The following is a 24,739-nucleotide window of genomic DNA, read 5'->3' as shown; positions in this document are numbered from 1 at the left end:
ACCGGCATCGTATGCATGCACCGATGTCACCGGGGCAGAGGAAGCAGGCCGGAGGAAGAAAGAAGACTGACATGGCAAAGAAGGATAACGCGGGACGCTGGTGGATCAAGTAAATAGAGATTTACTATAACTTCCCATAGGTTTATCTATCCCAAGTGTGAGTCGGGGTTACCGCGTTTAGCATCTTTTTTTCTACCCCGAGTCACACTCAAGGTTACCGCCCAGGAGGGTATTATGCACTATTGTCTTGTGTTGATGTTTTTTCTTTGTTTAAGATTTGTTCAGCAAGTTATATGTATGCCACCAGAGCAATGGCAAAGTATCCTCCTAAAATTAGTATGTCATAAGCAAACTGGTCTATCACCTTAAAGGTATGCTCCAATACATTTTGGCGAACAATGGGTAAAGTTGGGCAGCATAATTTCTGGCCTAACACCCTTGACAAACAGGAAATTACTTTCAACATTAATCATCATCTTGCTAAATTATCAGCACACATATTGGGCTAAAAGGACAGAGACCCTGTTGTCCTAGAATATACAGACAAACTAGGTTATGCATGTGGGAAAAGTGGAATTTCTAAGCCCTATTAAAAAAAAGGTTTATATTAACCTCCTGGGCGTTACATTGATGTCTAGATTTCTGTACCAAAAGCGGTACACTGTTTTTCATGAAATTTTTTTTTTAAATTGTAGACCTGTAACTTACAGAAATATGTCCGAACAGGGTTCTAGTAGATATCATGAATGATGGAATTCCCTGGATTAATTCCCATTGCACTTATAATTTGGGCACTTGAGATTTGGGCACGTGACCAGGGTCCCAACGTGACCTTGCCTGTTGTTTAAACAGAAGTGCTTTGGGTTCTGATTATGGATGGACGTATAATGTAATGTACCTGTACAGTAGCTTATATAGTATAAATATAATACAATTATATATATATTATATAATGATTTCTTTGTATTGGACTCAGTACAGCTTTTTTGTCCAATGCAAAGGATTTTGAATTTCCCGCCCCGCCTCCCGCCCGCACCGACGTCACCGGGAAATCCCGGTGATCGCCACTGCACTCGCCGGATGAAGAAAGAAGACGTGTCCGGAGGAGCTGCGGGGAGAAAGTATTTTTTTTTAGCGATCGACGCTGGAACAGAACGGATCATCGCAGCGGGGACCAGGTAAGTGATGGGATTTAAATAGTGAGAAAATTTTGGGTTTATCGATTTTTGCATTATATTCTCTTTAACCAACAGTCGGGTGGTTAAAAGAGAATATATGCAATATACATTTCTAGAATAAGGAGCAAGCCTAGGTGTTGATCCTGTAGGTGTGATTTAAAATGGGCTTTGTTAATCCTCTCGCTCAACAATCAGGTTCAAAACAAACCTTTGCAATGCAGTAATGCATGTTGTGGAGTCACATGCCTTGCAGCTTACCAAAATGCACACATTCCTGAGCTTCATGCTGCCTTAGAAAAAAATGCTGTTTGTGCATTTTTGCCTGCTCCCTTAAGTTGGCAGACCTTTCAAATGAATGCAAAACACAATACATGAGCTGTGGAAATGGGCCCTCACTTGCCCGGAACACTTTTAAAGCAGAATTTCAGTTTTTTTTTTCTAATTTTTATTGAATCAAGGTTTCTAATCAGTGACAAAAAATTAAATTAGGAACATTCTTCTGTCTTCAATGACAGCAGTTTTGAATCACTGCTGTTTTAGCAGAAATGAGAAATATTTAAAACAGGATTTTAAAAACTGCAAGAAATTTAGATGATCTAAAACGGGTTAACACCACAATAGTTTTCACTAACTCCTGTAAAACCATAGATCTGTACACATATCCCCAGGGGAGTCAAAAAGAGTGCACAGCATCATCAGTCTAGGCCTCCACCCACACATAATAAAGTTGGGTGAAGTGAGCAAAGGTGTTTAGAGTACTTGTCATACCACAGAAGAGACAGGGGGGAAAAACAATGGGGAAGGGGTAAAAACACCTGGTAAGCATGGTCGAAGGACTCTGCTCAGTAATGTGTGAAGATTACTTCATACAGGAAGAACACAATGCATTCTTCAGATCTGAAGGAGAACCGTTTAACTGCATAAGGCATCAACTGTGTGTTAGCAGTGATAAATTAACCTAATGCACATGCAAACAGTATGTTTATGATCAAGACACGATACATATGTAAACTATTTTCCAATCACAATATTACTGCAATAAAGCTGTACATATTTTCCCATGCTGAAAACAAGTTAAAACTTTCCAATGTGTATCCATACTGACATGATGATAATCACTATTACCAGAGAAAGGACTAATTGTTCACAAAATCTTAGCTCCAGACTTCCTATGGTCTAAGCCAAGGTGCCCAACCTACGGCCGCAAGCCACATTTGGCCCGCCAGACTGTCAGATCCGCCCCTCTACCAATTCCCTCTCTGCTTGTTGTCTTGCGGGGGATGGGGCACGCGCATCTCCTGTTTCTCTTTAAACATAGTGCTACCAGGAGAGGGAGCTTCCTGAAGGTGGGCGTGTCTTATGGATCTGGCAATCAGCTGTGGCTGCTCCCTGTCCACCATGTACTGTGGGATAATTTTACCCCTCATACAGCCGCGAGAGCTGTGTCTGCGTCCATGCTGCTGTCATTACCGCATGTGAAAACCTTCATATCTCCTACAATGATTATCAGAGAAATGTGACATTTTCAGGGTATAAAGGGGACCCTGAGAGCTGTTACTAAACCTAATTTTAGCCCCCTAAACATAACAAGTTGCCAAATATGGGGTCACAAGCAATAAATCCTAATAACAATCAGGGATATTTTCACAAAGGGGGCTATTTCAAGACCAGGGTCTCCAAATTGAGTTTGCATGTTGGGAGCAACTCTCACAAAACGTTATACCCATCATACCATGCTACCCCATATCCCCTTACATAGCTATCCCCTTACTCTCTATGAATGCCAAATTCTCTGCAAGAAAAGGGAAATGTAACTGCAAGTGCAGGACTCTTGTGACTAACCCCCCTAACATTACATCATTAGGGTGCCATCACAAGATACAAATAGCTATACCTGTCATACCGTGCTACCCTGTCATACACAGCAAGCCACTTACTTTCTGTAAACCCCAATTTCTCTTTAACGATAGAGGAAGGGAAATGTAAAATATGTGGAGGACCCCCCCCAACTAAAATTTTATCACTCCTACAATACCATGGTGCCATCACATATAATTGTCTGCTTATGTTCATTGAACTCCAATTTCTCCTAAAAGGGGAACTCTAGGTACATTAAACTGTAGGATAAGAACTCTTGTGGCTAACTACCCCTAAACATTTTTAGCTGTGGCACCATTACAAGATAAGAAAAACTATAGCTTTTATACCATGCTCCTCTGTCACACATATCTGGCCACTTACCTTCTGTGAACCCTAATTTCTCAGGAACAGGGAGATGTAGGGACCTGAGGATGTAGTAGTAAGAACCTTTACCCCTTACCCCTTAACTCTCACATGAATTACATCTCACTGGGAGTATACATTGGAGAGATTTTGGGGTACAAAGGTTAGTGTGTTAACTGTCAGGAGGCATTCTATGGTGTAGTTTCTGCTATTTGGTACAGGAATGGTGAGCAATAAATGACCGGTCAGCACTGTAGGATGGCTTTTGTGTTGTCTCTTTCATTAATAAAATGAGTATCAAACGGTGAATGCAAAAATTCTTGATTTCTCATCTCTTTTATTTGGTGCATGTACGTTACCGTAACTAGAACATTTTCAATTTAATTTCATTTTAAATTAAAACTTTTCTATATTTTTTTATACATCTTTAATGTTTGTTTGCATTGTGGCTCGCAAGTTTTACCCCAATGTCAACAGTGGCCCCCAGATGAAAAAAGGTTGGGCACCACTCGCCTAAGCAAACCCTCTGCTCCAAAACTGCAAACCCTCAGCTCCAAAATTGCAATAAGTCCATTTAAATTCTATTCAGGGCAGTTAATTTTAGCAGTCATCAAAACAAACAAAACACACAACTTCTATATAACTTCTATATTTATAATGTATACTTCACTACAAGTTTATTTGTATCATAGTGAATCTTTCCTATGAAAAATATACAAAGCCATGGTCCTGAAAAAATTATGCAGGTAAGACCTTCAAAACGACAAACTTCTCTTGTTGGTTAATCACCAAAAATATTGCAAATATTTTCTAGATATTAGCAAAGATCTTAAAAAAAAAACTAAATCATATGCAATTATCATCATAACATTAAAGCTAATACCTTCCTTACTAACTTGGGGAGTCTATCTTCTGATCCTTGAATTGTTGGGCACACACTTACAGATTAAAGGTTAGATATGTGAACAAAAAAGGGCGGACCCTAGTTCAACTTGAAATGGCTAACACATTAAAAGTGGTTTGTAAACCCACTTATAGCAGTGACTACATCATTTAATAACCAAAAAAATAAAATTAATTTAATCAGACTGACATGGTTCGTTCTAACATACAGAAAGAATATACTGGAGAATAAACCAAGATTTTATTTTTTTTTGTCATCAAAGTAGGAAAAAAATATACTCAATTTACACTTAGTAGATCACAGTAGATCTGCATTTGTCTCTGGTCTGACAGATCAGAGCTGTCAAAGAAACTCTTTGTAATACACATAAACTCATGAGAACATAGCTCCATCTACTAGTAACCAACAATAATGCAGAAACGACAATTTACAGGCAAATGACTCACTATTGCCAACTCAAAATTAAAATACTTCAACCTGTAAAAGAGGAGAGGGGATATGAAGGTTAAACCTATTTTATTACCTTTTAAATGTAAAAAAAATAAAAAGCACACCATATATGTATTTATTCACATTCCTCTTACAGTCATTTTTGTTGATTACGGCTTTACAAAGAAGCATTTTATGCCCTAGGTTTACTAAGTATTTTTTCAATTTGTATTAAAAAAGTATGTACTTTGGCTTAAATTTGAGTATATACTGAATTTACAATTTTATATAGTGGATTTTTAAAGATTAAAAAAATGTATTACTTCTGCTTTGCACCATTTGCACTTTTTGGGGCTTGGAGCAGATACTGACCACCTGGGACCACCAAATGACCAAGACAGAGATACAAAGTTGCTACTACCACTTCTGAAATGACTGACATGTAAATTATTGCCCTGTACTGTGAGCACCTTACACAAAATTTATTAGCTTGACTAAAGGAACCCTAGCTGAACAGTGCAACAACTCAAGAGATCACAAAATATAGTAAAGAAAAAAGTGTTATCATTTATCTATGATATATTATAATAGAAAAGGGAAAAAAGCAAAGAACAGTGGATCACAAGTCAACAATGCTAGAAGGAAGACCTTTAACTATGACAATAACTGAAAATTACACTAGGACTTCTCAATGAAGTGGCAGATTTGCATTCCAAGAACAGCAGGGTTCTTAAAGGAAAAAAGTGGAGTATTTAAATAACCAGATTTCTGAATTAGGCAATCAAGTGACTGGTATTCAGAGAGTTAAAAAGTCCATACAATTTTTATCTCCTGCTCTGTAATATTTCCACACTCTCCTCCACACACCTCCTCACTTACAACAGGCAGTTACAAACACAGCTGCTGCAATGGGCACATCAGTCTATTTCTGGTTTTCCCCTCTGTCACAGCTCAATAGACACAGGCATTGCTACAAGAGACCCAGATATATATATATATATATATATATATATATATATATATATATATATATATATATATATATATATATATATATATATATATATATATATATATATATATATATATATATATAAATATATATATAATTTGTTAACAAAAAATGCATTTTTAGTTAATTTTATATTTGCTCAATACATTTCACAGTCATTTTAAATAGTACTAATCACATTGCATAAACCTGTCTGTACATATAATTACAGATAATTACTGAAATTTTCATCTTTGCTAGTCTACAGAAAGATCCGATAAATAATTGCATTAAAGCGGAACTAATAATAATAAAAACAAAAAAACAAAACAAAAAAAATGAACTCACCTTTACTTCCACAGATCTGTCAATACCTCCGGGCGCAGAGGAAGTGATGTGTGCCGCCATCTTCTTTCCTCTTCTTCTGCCTTCTGGCTATGTTTACTAATCACGCATTGTACAGACGCGAGATTGAGTGGCATAGCCTGCTGTAAATGGGGGAAAGTGTGCCAATCTCACTGCACATGCAGTTTGTTTTTCCTCTATGAATAAAAAGCATGCGCAGTTTAGTACAGTGTACTCATCTGAGGAGCTGGTTGCATGTGCGGGCAGTTGGTAAACAGGTAAGTCGTAAAACGAGTTATACCTGTACAGGAAGTTCCATCGAACCAGATAAAAATCATACTGCTTTGAGACTGGTCATGAAGCTTCTAGAAAAAACTGCAACCCTAAGCCATCAGAAGCAAATGTCTGCGTAAAAAATGGATTTTAATTGCTCCAACATTATTTTAAAAATAACCAGGGTTTGGGTGAGGTAAAGAAATGGTTACTTGTAAAAAATTACAGTGAATCATCTGTGAATACAGCCTGTCAGGGTTAGTTAAACTATGACAGCTAGAGAATTAGCTCAGTTATGAGCCCGGTCTTCCCCACAGCATCCAGAGGTGAAGTATTAACCATCAGTTACCCCTTATAATTATTATTTTAACTAATTTATCCCCTTCTTCCTTCACATTTTGGCATCCTTTATTTGCTGCACAGGAAGACAATTATATTAAACAGCTATGTAAACAATAGATGTTGAGGAAGCTTAGAGAAAGATTACATAAAGAACACAGTAACTAAAGAATAGGGCAGTGTTATCTAATTTTTTTGTGTGTAATAATGTACCCACTTTTACAAATAATATGAATACTAGGGTAATGGAATTAATTGGTAACCAAAGAAATACACAAGACAAAACACATTTATTGAAATTTCAAATTCATAATAGTAATACCAAAAATAGTTTAAACACACATCATTACAGTATATCTTTAGTAAGCATCAGAGGCTCTGTTGGCTTGCTGCCTCCATTGTTGATAGTAGCTTTGCATACTTTGTTATTGAAATAACAGTCAGTGCCTAATATTCTAAACCAGGGGTGCCTAACACGTGGATCGCGATCCACCGGTAGATTGCAAAGGCAACGTGAGTAGATCACGGAGCCTTGTGTTTTAAAATAAACTCTACCGCGTTAAGGAGTAATTAGGTCCAAATACCGTTCCACCATGACTGATGATGATCATTTGGAAGTTTGTTTGAGGCTGGCTACCAGCAACTACTGTCCGAACTATGCAACTTTGGCTGATTCAATTCAGTTTAGGACGTCATCTGAGTAAGGTAATGGTTAAATGTACAGAATTGTATTGTGCATACAATACATATTGTACATACAATGTATTGTCCATACAGAATCGTATATGTTTAGCATTTTAATTGTTGGTAGATCATTTTGACTTGGTCATTTTAAAAATAGCTCACAAGCCAAAAAAGTGTGGGCCCCCCTGTTCAAAACAGTGGACCTAATCGTTAAAACCTACCTTTCTGCCAACTCCACATGAGCCTGCTTTCCAGCATATTCATCTGCTGTGCGAGTTAGTTCCTTTGTAATCACCAGCTGGGAGATGTCTATGCGATTACATAGCAAATCAGAGATCACGTCTTTGGCATGCTCCACAGCACCCATTGGATCCCTGAAAAATGCAAGACAAAAAATGTATTACAATATAATATGATTGATTTAACTAAAGTATTCGCTAACTTGCTCCTCAGTAGTAAGACTGCACTGTGCCATTTCCATTTCTCAAGTGTTGTTTGAAATCCACCTGGAATAAAGAGATTTCCACCAGAAGGTCACAGGCTTTCAATGATGTGGAATGTCACTCAAGAAATTAAACATACAAGTTAGGGAAATGCTGTTAAAAATGCTGGATTTAAAACACTGTTTTTAAATGATCTCAGAAACATCTCAAATGGATATCAAACTTATCCCATTTAAGCCCAGCTTAATGTACAGGTGGTACAAACCGACTGAAATACAGTCCTCAAAAAAGTATACCTTCTTTCAACTCCAGAGTTTTATGTATCAAGATAGAATAAAAATATCATCTGATCCTTAGCAGTATCAAAACTTATTTCAATCTTATGAACATATTCCACCAAGTCAATATTTAACAATAAAGCCAAAATGTGGAAGCCAAGTTGGAAAACTATGTAGATTTCATGATTCAATAGCTCATAGAACCACTTTTAGCAGTAATTACTTGAATGGCTTACTATTCTTTACAACATTGATTTAGTTCATTGGGGTTTGTGGCAATTCATTTATACACAGCTCTCTTAAAGCAGAACTAAAGTGGAAAAAAAATCACACCTTTAATCCCACAGATCCCTCAATAGCGCTGTACCTTTCCTCGATCCAGTACTGCGCCATCCTGGAATTTTTCTTTGTTCTGCCCCCATCTTCTTTCTTTTCAGGTCTTCTTGCTACGCCACCTGATCTTGTGCTGCGCAGATCGGGTGCTGTGGCCCGCTGTACCCTTTTTATTTTTAATTTTAGAAAAACGTGTTGCACTAATTAAATTTAAACTTTTTTTTTACATTTTTTATATAAGGGTTGTCTACCATTTTATGTAAAGTAAAAACAATGTTGAGTTTAGGTTTGCTTGTTGGTCCCACACAGTAATATGGTTGTGTTCAGGACTGGACTTTGATTGGGCCATTGAGCATCTTCATTCTTTTTTTTTTTCAGTTATTCTACAGTAGATTAGCTGGTATGCTTGAGGTCGTTGTCTTGCATTACACAATTTAAGTTATGATTTAAATCTTGTACAGATGGCATCATGTTTGACATATTTTGGTAATCAGGAGTTCATGGTTAACTCAACAACTGCAAAACAAGCCCAAATCATCATCCCTCCCTACCACAGTGATTGATAAATGGGATGAGGTGTTTTTGCTAATATTTGATATGGTTTTCACCAAACAGGACATTTTTTAAGAAGTCTTGTGGTTTGTTCTAATGCAAACTTTGCAAACCTAAGCCTTGCATGCCATTTTTAGAGAACAAAAGTGCTGCCATATTCTTTTCAGAAAGATGTTTTTTCCTGACAACCTTTTCAAACAAGCCATACTTGTTTAATTGTTTGCGAATTGTAAAGTAATTAACTTTACCATGATGAGGCCTGTAGAGTCTTAAGATAAGGCTCTTGGGTTTTTTGCAAATTCTGTGAGAATTGCACAGTCTGACCTTTTCAGGTGAATTTCCTGGGAAGATTGGCCACTGTCTTGAAGGTCTGCCAGTTTTTCGCCTTTCTCACTGTAGAATGAGGGACCTCAAATTGTTTGGAAATGGGCTTTAAAACTTCCCAGATTAATGTGCAGCAACAGTTGTAGCATTTATTATAAATATTTATTTGTTTTTTATTTGTTATTTTTAACATGCTGCTGCTTTTGACTTAGTCTTTGTTAAATACAATTAGGTACATGTTAAGGACCTGATGATTTTTACTTTATACTCACATGCAAAAAACTTAGAAACAAAAGAGAATACTTTTTCTTATGACTGTATATTTTAAGGTAATAAAAGGATCAAATTACAGCCAGCTTCATCTAAAAATATAGATGGCAAACTTCAAGAAAAACTACATTCTCCTCTCCTATTGTGTGATACTTCCCCTACCTCCTAGATTGTAAGCTCTTTGGGGCAGGGTCCTCTCCTCCTCCTATGTCACTGTCTATATCTGTCATTTGCAATGCCTATTTTATTTTTAATAATAAGAAGAATCTTATGAGAACATTTTAGTTTAAGAGAAGCAACCTTTTTTTTCTGACGTCTGAAGTTCTAAATATTCTAATGTGCCTCTCTGGCAAGCATGATAGCAACATTACCTAGTTGTCAGTACATACAACTCTCAGTAGTCCTCAGAGTGCAAAAGGAACTAAGCTGTGTAAATAAAGGTGCGTACACACTTCCAATTTTTATCGTTCCAAACGAACGACGAACGATCGATTGGGCAAAAAATCGTTCGTAAAAAAGTAACCAACGACGCCGACGAACGAGGAAAGTCGTTGGAAACGAACGACCGGACCGGCGGATCGGATTGGACGACGATCGTTGAACATCGTTCGTGTGTACGGTCGTTCGTTGATCGTCCATGGGCTGAGCATGCGTAATGAACGAACGTTCGTTCACTTTCCTGTCGTGCACATAGTTCCTCTATCGTTCAAACGATCGTATCTATTGTGTGTACAATATCTACGAACGATCGTGTCGTTATCTCTATCTGCAGGATCGGTGCTATACGATCGTTCGTAGATATCGTGCAGGATCGTTCGTTTTCCAACGATAATAATTGGAAGTGTGTACGTAGCTTTAGTCTTTAGTTGTATACCTGTTACAGTATTAGTTTTTTTTTTTTTTTTTTTGATCGAGACCATTTTCTTCATTCATAGAGCACCATCTACTGGCTAAACACCCACACATACAGTTGTGTTCAGAATATTAGATGTTCATTTAAAAAGAGTGAATAAAGCTTCTAATCCATATAATAGCTTTTATTTCTATACACACAAATGCACTGGGAACACTGCATTCTATCACAAATCAAAACATGAAGAGACATTTATCAAATTTGTGTTAATCCTTTACATTAAGTAAAGAAAGGGAATAGTAGCTGTTAAAAAAATGTCTGCATTCTTCGTTGCAAACGCAAACATTCACTGTATAAACTGAAAAATGTTTTGTTTTCCTTTAAACCACTGAATATTTAGCTGTAACAACACCGTTCCTGAGAACTGCTGCAAATAAGTGTTGCATGGAGTTGACCACTTTCTGGTACCTGTAATTAGGTATTCCAGCCAAGGATGATTGGGACCATTTCTGGTTTTGCTTAAGAAACAGCATTTTTTTATGTTATCACATGAGTCTTGTTGGTCTGGAACCAAGACATTGCTTGTTCACAGGTGGCTGGCATCATTGTCTTGTTTAACCCCCCCTAGCGGTAATCCCGAGTGACTCAGGGTGGAAATAACATGCAAAAAGCGGTAACCCCGAGTCACACTCGGGGTAACTTTGGGGGTCCCCCTTACCTCAGCCCCGTGCTCCAGCGGCGATCAGACGATCCCGCTGTGATGCCGGGGCGCCTCTCCGTTGGGGGGCATGGCTGGGCGGGAGATATAAAAGCAGATTACCGAGTAATCTGCTTTTAAATGCTGCCCGGGTCCCCGCCACGCCTCTGCTCGCATCTGCAGTTAGATGCGATGCACCATGCAGGATTTCTGCATGGTGCATCACATCTAACTGCAGATGTGATCACCATTAGTAAATTCCAGGGGTGATGCCAGTGGCGATTTCCTGCTGGCATCACACCCGGAATTTACTGCAGCTGCTCGCATCACCCGGAGATCAGTCTCCGGGTGATGCAAGCAGCTTCGTTGGCTTCAGTGGAGTGAGCAGGGCAGGGATATCCCCCACTGCACCACCCGGCAATTTGTGACATATTCTAGGTGATGCGATAGAGTGATGGAATCTGGGGGCAGAAAATTTAAAAGCAGATTACTATGTAATCTGCTTTAAAAAAATTTTTTTACAGTAAAAACACATAAAAACACACAATAAAAGTATAAACACACATTTTAGTGCACCAAGCATCATTGTCCAGTGTCCTGATTTACATATTGCCCACTTTTAACCCTAACCTTGATCTGACCTTTTGATGGCTTATAAATCACTTCTGGAATGTATCATTTCATCACTTTGTTTAAGACCTTGATTGTTCCTGCCTGATTGCTGGAGACCGCATGGCATCCAAAAGGCATCTTGCTGGCGTAAGCGCTGTTTTGGAGGAATTTGAAAGCAACAATAGCGATTTGGAGTCCCTTGTGGAATCAAGCGATAGTGATTCACCAGGAAATTTGTCATCAGACAGCAAAAGTGAACTGAGCGATGATTCTGAACCTGAGGTCAGCGCTGTGCACACATGGTGCCCTAGTGACCTTGATGCGGACCAGGCAGCACCGCCAAAATTTCCATTCACCAGCGCACCTGGGCTGAAAATTGAGGCTGAATGCGACGACCCCCTGGCATACCTGAAGTTGTTTTTGACCGATGAAGGGCACGATTTGGCATGAAAACGTGTATGCTGTGGGAATCCTCATCTGGCTACATTTGGAATACAGTACTTTTCACTGGAAATGGGACACAGTTCAACCCCAGATACAGCCATTATGGATTGGCAACATTCTTCAGTGCTATCCCTCATTGAACCATTGCTAGATCAGGGCTATTGTGTCACAACTGACAATTGCTACACCTCTCCTGAGCTTTATGAGTTCCTTCTGCAACACAGAACAGATGCCTATGGAACCGTTAGGGCAACCTGGCATCAATGTTTGCAAAAGGGAAGCTGAAGACAGGAGAAATTGTTGCCTGGCAGAAAGGCAAGATGATGGCCCTGAGATGGCAAGAAAGAGGTGTGCTTGATGAGTACTGTCCATAATGCCTCCACTGTTCTGGTACACACAAAACGTAAGAAAGAAGTGATGAAGCCACAGGTGGTGACTGACTACAACAACACCATGGAAGGTGTCGACAAAGCTGACCAAGCCATGACATTCTACCCAGCGATGAGGAAATGGCAAAGGAAGTGCTACAAGAAGATTTTCAAGCATCTAGTTGAGCATTGCCTATGGATTGCCTACATTCTGCACAGAAAAAAATAGTCAGAAGCCTGTGAATCATATTCAGACTTCATTTTGCAAGTTTCCGCATCCATAGTCAAGAACCACCAAACACCATCAGTGGCTATGAATAGACCTGAACGTCGTGCTTCCACCGTTGTCAAACCCAGAACGCCTGACCGGTCGTCACTTTGCTGAATACATCCCACCAACCCAGAAAAAGGGGGGGTTAAACATCCATTTTGATGGGATTTCCTTTTCAGCATAGGGCAACATGACTTCTTCAGGTATTCTGATGTATTCAAACTGATCCACGATCCCTGGTATACAATAATTAGGCCCAACACCATAGTAAGGGAAACATCCCCATATGATGATGCTGGCGCCACCATGCTTCACCATCTTCAAAATGTACCCTGGCTTGAATTCAGTGTTTGGGGGTCATCAGACAAACTGTCTGTGGCCCCTAATTTTTTTTTTTCATTGGGATTTTGAGGGGGCTTTTCCGATAATCACACCAGTGTCTTCCAATTGAAACAGTACTCACAGGTTACTGTAAACCTTGATCTTCCTGGAGAGATCAATAGCTAAGTCTTTGCAACTTTGGCTATTCTTCTATCCATTCAAATGGTAGTTTTCTGTTTTCTTCCACATCTTTCAGGTTTTGGTTGCCATTTTAAAGCATTTAAGTTTATTTTAGGTGAGCAGCCTATCATTTTTGCACTTCTTTATATAATTTACCTTCTCCGATCAACTTTTTATTCAAAGTACACTTTTCTTTTGTACAGTATCTGAAACGACACATTTTACTCAGATTTTTTTTTTTTTTTTTAAGAGAAAATGCACTATAACCAGAATGTACAACTTTTGTTGCCTTCCTTCCTTAAATAGGGCTCAGAATTCACACTTGTTTTTTCACAGTTTAATTGAACCCCATAATAATAATTTGAACAGCCTAATATTCCCTTTTCTTCACTTTCTGTAAAGGAATAACACAAGTTTGATAAATCTCTCTTCATGTTTTGATTTGGAATATAAAATTGGAAAGAGAAAAGAAAGCGGTTCAAGATCAAAAATTGTAGGTGAAAATGTTAATTATGTATTGAAACATTTTGGCTTCCTGCATAATTACATTACATACATGGCTTCTCATATGTCCAGTCTAGTTCCAATGTCACAAGACTGGAATATATATGCTGGACAAGACAACTCTAACCAAGTTGGTTATATAACAGTATCGTCATAAACCATTCAGACGCATTTCGCCCCGCTGGGCTTCTTCAGGGGAGTATTAGTGTAAGATATGTATGCTCTTGCATATGAGTTCAAAAAGAAGAAAAAGTACATACCTCATAATCACAATGAAGGTAAATATAGTATAGGTTATATCATGGTTATTGCTCAATGTGATGCAGAAGCCGGCTGGGGATCGAGGAGGATGCTGCTGCATTGAGGGGAGCAGGTAGGATTTTTTTCCCTACCGCGAGTGTGGTTTGAGGTTACCGCTTTTGGTATGTAAAATTCACCCTGAGCTACACTCCGCATTACCCCCAAGGATGTGAATAAAGTATTATCAGCAGTGATACACACAACTTCAGCCCTCGACGTGACTGCATTAGGTTTTCAGCACATGCAGCAGGACTGAACTCTCTTCCAACACAGACAACCAAGCCAAGCTCCCTCCTAACGCTGGACCAAAGCTTACCTTGACTAGGTAGGAACCTTCCTAAACTATCTTTCACACCTTTAGTTGGCTTGATAAAGGTTGAGAACGTATATTTTAACACTCTAACAAACACATCAATCCCTCCAGGTTTGGAAACACTACTATACAGCCACAGCAATCCTATATGAACATTACCCTCTGGATATTATCCTTAATAATGGATAGTGAAGCCTAATTAGCTTTACCTTAATTTTTACACTCTAAACCGCATTTAACTAGTATGTATTGACACAATAGAGGACAATGGTATATTCATGTATCCTCCAAATATGTAACTACAATTATATTTCATTCCTCAGCATTCAGTCACTGCTGATAATACTTTATTCACGTCCTTAAATTAAGGTGAATATTGCAATCAATTATCATCAATCATCCAAATGTAAGTAAGCCAAATGGGCACCCTATTTTTCTCTTTTTGGACATTAGTTATTCATATGTATTTTACATAGTCTTAAACAAGGATTCAGTTCATATAATACGTTAATAATCCATGCTTATTTTTCGAGAACATGTAACAATGTAAGAATATTACATGTGATACTATACCTTGCATATTCATCCGATCAAATATTCTACAACACTAGAAAGAACTTACATCCCTAATATGTTTGTCGAGCTATTACTTCAGACTTCCAAGTAGGGCTCCTTTATCCTAAGATCATTTAACACCTAATCTAATTTGTTTGTATTGTAGTATATCTCTTACAATTCCCTTATCCTCTTTAGAGCATTCAAACATCTTTGGTGATTGGTATCCCAATCATCTAATAAACCATCACTACTTGACACAATTCCAGTACTTCATAATAGTAAGTTATCCCCTTACTCTCTATTGTAGAGGATTTTATTGGTTCCAAGTGTCGTAGGAATTGCTGAATCCCCTTTCTATTACTACCTTGTATTTTATACATGTATTTGAACTATGATTGTAATTACATTAATATTGTAATTTCAGGGTCTCTGTATCCTTAGAAAGCCTTCACGGGGGAACTGCGTCAGCATGGGACCCCGCTCTCTAATCTGTGAATTATGCGCAAGTTTGTAACTTTCCCTACTGACCAAATCTAGTGTGGAAAGACAGTAAGTTCATTGTGTGTATACTGATTATTAATTTAAGTTGTTATGGGTTTTGTACTTAAACAATACATTATAATTATTTTTATACATAACAAGTCTCCTAATGCCTCAAAAAGTCTACTTGCATCCTTATTTTTCTATACAATTCGCACAGAATAACCAAAATTGGGCCAAAAAAATTTTTTTTAAAAAAGTCTGCTCTGGGGATATATTCTTGGCACACATTGGGCCTCTTAGTACCAATAGAGCATCATTAAAATGCCATAGCCCACATTAGTATTGTTGCTGGCTAGGTCCATGCCCTGATTACCAAAGTGTACTCATCATCTGATGGCTATCTGCAACATGATAATGTACCATAGAAAGCTCAAGACATCTCAAACTGGTATTGCTGAACATGCCAGTGAGTTCACTGTACTCAAATGCCTTCCATGGTCACCCAATCTAAACCCAATTGAACCTTGGGATGTGGTGAAAAAAGATTCCTATCATGGCTTTGCAGCTGACAAATCTGCAGCAATTGTATGATGACCTAATGTCTATATGAATCAAAATCTCTGAGGAATGTTTTGTGCATCCTTTTAAGTCTACGCCACAAGAAACTATGGCAGTTCTGAAGGCAAATGGAGTTTAAATTCTTCTGTATCTATACTTTGGGAAAAGTAGTCTATCTGCAGAATGTATACAGACATCATGTAACACGTTGCACAAAGGTGCCCCCTTATCAACTTATTTTGTGCCTTTTATACCTTACACCTTAGTCCTGTGATATTTTCAGAAACTGGACATTGTATTTTTACACCTAAAAAATATTGCATATTTAATGCAATTAACACATTGCACACCTTAGTCAATAGCTAAAGTAAACAGGACTTTTTGTTTCATTTAAATGCAATCTTGTCATTCTGGCCTTGAAACCAAAGTAAGGATGAAGAGGCAAGGAAAAGACATTCTAACACTATATCTAACCTAATATTTACCAACGTGTTTCCCATTGTGCAACTCCAAAACCTTTAAACCTGGTAACCTAGGGGGTATTTGTAAACCAGCAAACTTTTTCCAGTATTCAAGGGGGTCAAGCACTCTTTACCAAAGCAAAATCATTGCTGGGCCTCAACAATGTCTTGAAGGAAAAAGATATTAAGCTAGGTCATTTGCCACTGCAGACTTTCATGAGATGCAATTTCTACAGGCTCAAAGCACAGGGAAACTGCTAAGAAATTAAAGGCTTGCCCTCTATTTTCAAGCACACATGCATGGAAATGTAATTTAGTCATCTTACCAAGCTTGTTATTTGTATTAGAACACATGAAGTACTGTATACAGAATAACTTAAGGACAGTTCAGGTTTTAGTCATTATAGACACCTTCAAACAAAAAGGCTATTTGGACAAATATTTGGAAAATAGTGCACAGCAATTATTTGTTCAGCAGTTGTACCTGTCAATGAGAATCTTCTGCAGACAAGTGTTGATAAGATTAGCTACCAATGGGCAATTATCCCTTCGTACAGTTTCTATTCCCTTGCAGTCCATTTTGTCATGGGTGTCTGGACTCGATGAAAAATACAGCCCGGCATATCTCTTCTTGTTGATTAGTAGATAAGGAAAATATACCTGAACATTACCAGAAAAAAGGCTGTAATAATAAAAATATAAATACACAGAAAAAAAAGCTTTAACAAAAATAAATGACGGCTTACCAATCCTTAGATGTGTTGGCATCATTTATGATTCTCCTTTTCTGTAAGACACTTATATCCTAGACTTACAATGTATTCACTGCACTACATCTATTGAGTAGCAGCATTTTTACTCTAGGAAAGAAGGTGTTGGGACTACAGAAGGTGTTGTGCAGTTCACAGAACTGGGCAGTTATTATAAAAATATGTGGGATAACACTGCAGAGTGCACTGGAACTTGTAAGCTCATTTGATTTCTGTTAGGAATTTGTTTTGTTCAGATGGAACAGAACACTTCAAAATGGCATATTTAACAGTCCAGAAGAGAGGATAAAAAAATTGTCAGTGTTTACATAAATAAAAAATTCCCCCAGTAAACAAATTGGTTTTAACATACCTAAGGAAACAGAAAAGGTTCATATTGTATTACATTAAAGTTTATGTATTTTAATAAGAATAACATTTTATTATGTTTAGCTACACACAAAGTTTTGATATACTTTTGATGCTAAGGTTTTACTTATTACCCAAAAATAAAACATTACCTATCCCTTAGTTTCTAAAATTAAAATCTAACCTCCACTGTAAAACACACAGGAGATTCCACTGTGGCACTAACAAAAGTGAAAAAGCCAAACGTGAAAAAAATAAGTACATGATTCCTTAGCTTAAAGAACCACCTTTAGCAGCAATAACATGAAGTAATAGTTTTCTCAATGACTACCAGTCTCTCACATAGTGGTGAAGGATTTTTGGCCCACTTCTCTTTACATAATTGCTTCAGTTCTTTGAGGTTTGTAGGCATTCATTTATTCACAGCTCTCTTAAGGTCCCATCACAGCATTTTGATCCAGTTGAGGTCTGGAATTTGACTGGGCATGTGCAACATCCTGATTCTTTTGTATTCAGCCATTCTGTTCTAGATTTGTTGGTGTCCTTGAGATCATTGTCCTGTTGCATGAAACAATTTCAGCTCATCTTTAGATGTCGCACAGGTGGCCTCACATTTGATGTTTTTTATGGATGCATTTTTATTGTAAGGACAAAACAAGACAAATGCAAAACATATAAACCACGCAGTAAGTACAATCATCATCCAAGGGAAAAAGCAAACAACAGTAACATGAAGTATCAATAGAGAAGTAGCCAGCATTTGTAGATGGTACTAATGGGTAAGTTCAAGTCCAAAAGACAAACAGCAACTGGCCTGGTGAGTTTCGTAGGGAGTAGTAGGCTGTGGATAGCATGTAGCTATTTTCATTCAATCATGCACTCGTACATCAGTATGAATTTTAGCATGAACAAAGCATAATTTTCCAATATCATACATAATTTAACAGGTGTTTCCATATTCCCACCCAACTAAAAATTCTTATCCATTATATCAAAGTATTTACCGGTTTTCCTACAATTGCGAGGAATGATGTCATATTACAAATCAGATAAGACATACATATGACAAGGGATGGGGAACATAAAAATAAAAAAACAAAAAGGCATGAGAGGAAAAGAAAACTTTGGGAAGGAAAGTGGGTCCTGATCATCGCCTGCCTAAATATTCCATCTTCTTCTAGCCACCCATCTCTCTTGGGAGGGTTCCTCCTACTGTTATTTTATTATTAAGAGGTATGTGGTTCTATATAAACATCCCAAGGAGCAAAGAATATATTGAATTTCTTAAGGCGGTCATAAAGACGAGAGGTTAGCTGTTCCATTAAATGCACCTCCTTAATCCTCCAAATCAGTGCTGCTTGTGTTGGAGGGGTGGAAAATTTCCAATTTTTAGCTTTAAGAAAGCTCGCTGCCTTCAGAATATTGGCTACTAGATGTTTACTTAACTTTCTAAGTTAAGTAACTTAGAGAGTTACTTAATTGGCAAGCCAAGTAGGTGAGTCAGTAAATCCAGTAAAAGGGGAAGCTCCCATTAACTACACGCCAGTATGGAATAATGCTTGGGCATGACCAAAAGATATGATGCAAGATGCGCACTGCTAACACAAATTACTAACCGTTGGAAAAATCATGTGCAGGACATCAAGGGTGAGGTACCAGTGCATTAAGATTTTATATGTATTCTCCTTCTATATCGTGCACAGGGAACTTTTTTGTGCTTGTTGCCAGATGATCTTCCAGATATCCAGAGGAAGTTCCCTGCCAAGGATACATTCCCACTTCTGATATATAAATGTTTAGTATTGGGATAATAGGTTCCGGTACAAATATTTGGTATATTATAGAAAACAAAACTCTTTGAGAAAGCCCTTCAACACAGTTTCTCAAATGTGATTAAGCCTGGAAAAAACAGATTCTTGTTCGATGCTGCAAAAACATGCAGTTATAATTGGCTTCCCCCACAGAACTGCCCTTAGACTGTGTTGATGACATGACTATGGTAGGGACATTAGATTGTGAGCCCCTTTCAGGGACAGTTAGTGATATGACTATAGACCTTGTAAAGCGCTGCGTAATACATTAAGGGAAAGAAGTATTTGATCCCCTGCTGATTTTGAATGTTTGCCCTCTGACAAAGAAATTACCAGTCTATAATTGTAATGGTAGGATTATTGTAGGTGTGAGTGACAGAATTTCAACCAAAGAACCCTCAAAAACCCAGTGCTCAAAAGTCAAAGCTTGATGTGCATTGTAATGAGTGAAATAAGTATTTGATCCCTTCGTAAAAGATTACTTCGTACTTGGTAGAAAACCCCTTGTTGGCAATCACAGAGGTCAGATGTTTCTTGTAGTTGGCCACCAGGTTTGCACACATCTCAGGAGGGATTTTGTCCCACTCCTCTTTGCAGATCCTCTCCAAGTCAGTAAGGTTTCGAGGCTGATGTTTGCCAACTCGAACCTTCAGTTCCCTAAACAGATTTTCTTTATGATTGAGATCTGGAGACTGGCTAGGCCACTCCAGGACCTTCATGTGCTTCTCCTTGAGCCACTCCTTTGTTGCCTTGGCCGTGTGTTTTGGGTCATTGTCATGCTGGATTACCCATTCACGACCCATTTTCAATACCCTGGCTGAGGGAAGGAGGTGCTCATCCAAGATTTTAGGGTACATGGCCCTATTCATTGTACCTTCAATGCGGTGAAGGTGTCCTGTACTCTTAGCAGAAAAACACCCCCAAAGCATATTGTGTCCACCTCCATGTTTGAGGGTGGGAATGGTCATAGGCAGCATTCCTCCTCCTCAAACACAGCGAGTTAAGTTGATGCCAAAGATCTCAATTTTGGTCTCATCTGACCACAACACTTTCACCCAGTTCTCCTCTGAATCTTAGAGTTTCATTGGCAAACTGCAGACGAGGCTGTACATGTGCTATCTTGAGCAGGGGGACCTTGCGGGCTCTGCAAGATTTCAGGCCTTCGTGGTGCAGTGTGTTACCACTTGTTTTCTTGGTGACTATGGTCCCAGCTGCCCTGAGATCATTGACAAGTTCCCCCTGCTTAGTTCTGGGTAGCGTCGTCACCATTCTCCCGATCCTTGCAACTCCACGAGGGGAGATCTTGCATGGAGCCCCAGACTGAGGGAGATTGACAGTTATTTTGTGTTTCTTCTAATTGCAAATTATCGCTCCAACTGTTGTCACTTTCTCACCAAGCTGGTTGGTGAGTCTTGTAGCCCAGTCCAGCCTTGTGTAGGTCTACAATCTTGTCCCTGACATTTTTGGACAGCTCTATGGTCTTGGCCATGGTGGCTAGTTTGGAATCTGATTGATTGGTTGCTTTTGTGGACAGGTGTATCTTTTTATCTTCAGGTTTAGAGGAAGATTATAAGGTATGCATCTAGCTTCCCAGATTGGGTGGTATTTAACATCTGATGGTCTTGTAGCAGAAGGGTGCTCTGCTGTTTTCCTTCAGCAACACACACCCTATTTATAGTTATAGCTACTATTGTAAAGTGCCTTACTCTCTATGTCTTGGTATGCAGGCTGAGTATTGGAGACAGAGCATTATGACAGGCAATGATTGGTGGATCCGATCATGTTCCCCACAGGGTCCTCAACCTCTCCCAACAGTTGTTTTGACCAATAGACATTTTTTTCCCTATGCTTTGTCCATGGGTGGGAAGGAGGCCCCAATACTAACAGTTTCAGATATTTTTTCTCTACCTCAGTTTCTTCTGTTTGGAAACCTTTTGTTAGTCCTTTTTTACATCTTATATCAGATGATGATTTCCATCTGCTTCTTACAGCTTGTTCCTATCTTTTTGTACCTATCCAGTGTAAGATGCACATCATTGCTTAGAAATGGCTTTCCTATATCAATAGTGGATCATTTGTGGTCAGTGTATGTTGGCATTGCAGCTTGTAGTCTTCAATAAGGGTGATGGGCTGACAATGAATGAGCATGATTCTGATAAGGTTGTCACCCTATATCTGTAGATGCTTAAAGGAGGACATTCATGACAAAATCAACAGGTATTATTTTGATCTAAAAATGTGAAATTAATTCACATTCACATGCTAAACCTTTAAAACATTTAGAGGTAAAAACATTTAAATGTAAGGAGTCATAGTGTGTTAATATGTTTAACCTCTTTAATTTCTGATGATAATTCTACATGGTTGTTGCAGTACTTGCAGTACAATACTCCTTAAGTATTTTTAAATAACACACAAAATGTTTTGGGGAGTTTTTATAGTGATCCAGGCTTTGTTTTCTTTGCAGCCAAAAATGTCTATGTGTATGTTGCCACATTAGAATGAATATAAATTCCATACATAGGCATTTTAACCCAGTTTTTTTTTTTTTTAACATTAGGCCAAAACTAGGCTTTTTAGTAAAATCTCTAATCATATCTAACAGGAGGCATTATTCAGGGAGGGTGAAAATGCAGACATTTCTATATTATCCAATAAGTGGGAAACACGAAGATGCCCGAAACCGAAAGGGGTATCGGTGAGTGTATTTAAAATAAATTGCAATCAGGCAGATATTTTTATTGCATAAGGGTAATTATCAACCCACTTTTCATTAAAAAAAACAACAGCTGCCTGGTTTCAATTGTTACGTTTTTGCCCCCTCCAAAATTAAAGCCCCCTCCAAAAATAAAATACCTTTGGGTAATGCTATTTTTACATGTTTCATGTCCATTTTGTAAAAACATAAACCCAGCAGACTGACAGATTCTCAGTTCAGAAATACTGGTAAATATGTCAGGTACAAACCTTCTCAAATTCCAGTTTTATGGGAGGAGTAAAGTGACTTGAAACCCATTCAGCTGCCTCTCTTCCTATCTCCATTGCTTCAGTCACCGTCTGCACGCCCAGTCTGCACATTACAGAGTCTGTGTCACCATAGATGACCTGAGGAGATTCAAAGAGACACTGCTTAAAAGCGAATATCCACCACTATGGACACCAAGGTCCTGGCAAAGTGCAATCACAGAGGTCTTACCTTGGCATCAGCCTTATACCCATTGGCATGAGTGTATTTTGATTCCACCAACTGCTTGGTCTTCTCAATCATCTGTCTCCCAAAGCCTGTGACACTCTATTAAACAGATAAAAGAAAATTACATGAATTGCTGCTTAAAGTAATGTATACTTTCCCTACTTAGCCTTTGGGTGACACCTGGAGAGGGTGATGACACAGTCTTTCCAGTCTTGCAATTAAGTACAGTGTTAAAACAAGGTTTTCTAACACGTGTTTCTATCAGGCTTTATCTGGAAGGACAGGGACATTGTGTGCAACAATGCCAAAAAAAACAAAACAAGATAAGATAAAAGTATATTTCTATTTTGCCTTTGTTTGCTCACACATAGTAGATGATTTGGGAAGAGGAAATGAGTCTTTGCCAGCATAATATTATCTTCCATTTTAGTAGAAGTTTCAATTGAAATAGACCATACTACTTACATACCTTTCTGTGGTAAACACACAGAAAATTATGTTTAACTGCTTACTTGCACTTTTTTTTCCATAAATTATGTTTTCTCACTTTAATATGCCGTTATACTATTTAGCAAATTTGACCACTTTGTCATCTGTTGACCCAGCTCCAACCCCCCTGGATTCACCTTCCCACATAACCTTTTATGTAGTTTTGAGAGATGGTGAGTGAAAGGGAATACTATAGAGTGTGACAGTTCTTAAGCCAAGTACGGTCAGTTGATTGTTGCCCAAGACAAACACTTACTTGTGTTTCTTGTGAAAATCTAATGTGTACAGTATTTACACACAGTATTTCATTAATCCACCATGGAGGATTGATGGACTAATCAGGGGCAGAAAAAAAAAATTCTGTGCATTCCAATGCTTCCTCATCCTCCCACCTCCATAGAACAGAACGGTGCTGTATGTACCATGCTTGTTTGTTTACCTGTCACTGGAAACAATCACAAAAGATCATGACCATGCACATGGGAAGTTAAGCAGACACAACTCTCCTTTCAGTGACATTTCCAGGATGTGGGATCTGAAAGCTGGTAGTTTTGTTAACAATAAATGAATGCTTAAACAGCATTGATGTGCAGTTTTAAGCAGGAGTCAACTGCCCCTGGTCATTCCCTATAAGCAACCATAAACAAGATGTTGGAAAAAATGTCTTGACCACATGGACAGTTGTCGGGGGTAAAAACTGTTAACCCTACCGTGACATTGCATCCATGTAAATAAGCATTTAACACATGAAGTGCAAGACGGAGGCACTGCATTGGTACACTTTTCAGCAGCCCAGAGTGAGCATTAAAAATTTTTGTCAGCCGAAACCTAATATAGAAACTGTATGTAAACACCCAATATGCATTAGACATCTTTACACACATCAGACATATTAAAATAATTTTAGAGTTGCTCTAGATTTTATCGACAAACTTTTCTTGGAAGAAAAAAAAATCAAGGAAGGATAGAAAGAACAAAAGATACAAAAGCGGTTGTACCATCTCTTAAGCAGTGTATGCCTGGAAAAGCCAAGCTAAATAGAAGTTTTAAGCAAGATACCATGCTTTCTGAAAGTGGACCATGCATAGGACATCACCAAGGTAAAAGGAAATGGGAGTTTTTGTAACTTTGTTAATTTGTACTCTGTTAACTTCAGTGGCAGGGGCCTATTTGGAAGGAAAATTAAATATAAATGTGACAGCTGTTTAAAATAGATAACCAGATGTTGCTTCTGGGACTATTGAATTGGTACATTGATAGGTGGTTGCAATTCTGTTTGTGTGGAGGAACACAGTAGTCATTTTTTAAATGGTAAACTGGGATTATTCTGATGATGCCAAATGGGATTGCAGCTGGGCTAAAAATGTTTTAAGAGCTGTATATGTTGTGCATTGGGATGCCATAAGGAGTAAATAGAATCACATCACACATAAAACCTAAAGCATTTTGAAAGTGCTCAATTTACTTATTAAACATAGTCTCATTTTTAAAAACAAATAATTAATTTAGGCCGAAGATGAAAAAATCTAGCAAATCATTTTGGGCTGCAAAGTGTTTAACTAGTGTATACCAAAACATAAAACTTCTTTCTACCCCTGGACATAAGGATTTATTTACCTAAGTAAAATGAAAGGTTAAT

General features: G+C 38.2%; 1 protein-coding gene across 1 annotated transcript in view; it reads right to left on the bottom strand.

Annotated features, from left to right (window-relative positions):
* The window catches only part of POLD1 (DNA polymerase delta 1, catalytic subunit), a gene marked incomplete in the record, with an annotated part of 178,980 nt that overhangs the window by 62,824 nt on the left and 91,417 nt on the right, over window positions 1–24,739 (bottom strand). The window contains 4 exon segments of the mRNA XM_072427214.1: window positions 7,588–7,740; window positions 16,974–17,149; window positions 22,386–22,523; window positions 22,615–22,710. Coding sequence (XP_072283315.1) covers window positions 7,588–7,740; window positions 16,974–17,149; window positions 22,386–22,523; window positions 22,615–22,710 — 563 coding nt within the window.

The sequence above is a fragment of the Pyxicephalus adspersus genome, chromosome 11 (genome assembly GCF_032062135.1).
Source record: "Pyxicephalus adspersus chromosome 11, UCB_Pads_2.0, whole genome shotgun sequence".
In the NCBI taxonomy this organism is placed as follows: domain Eukaryota; kingdom Metazoa; phylum Chordata; class Amphibia; order Anura; family Pyxicephalidae; genus Pyxicephalus; species Pyxicephalus adspersus.
Note: the sequence above shows the minus strand (reverse complement) of the source record. Positions and strands in the feature narration are given on the sequence as shown.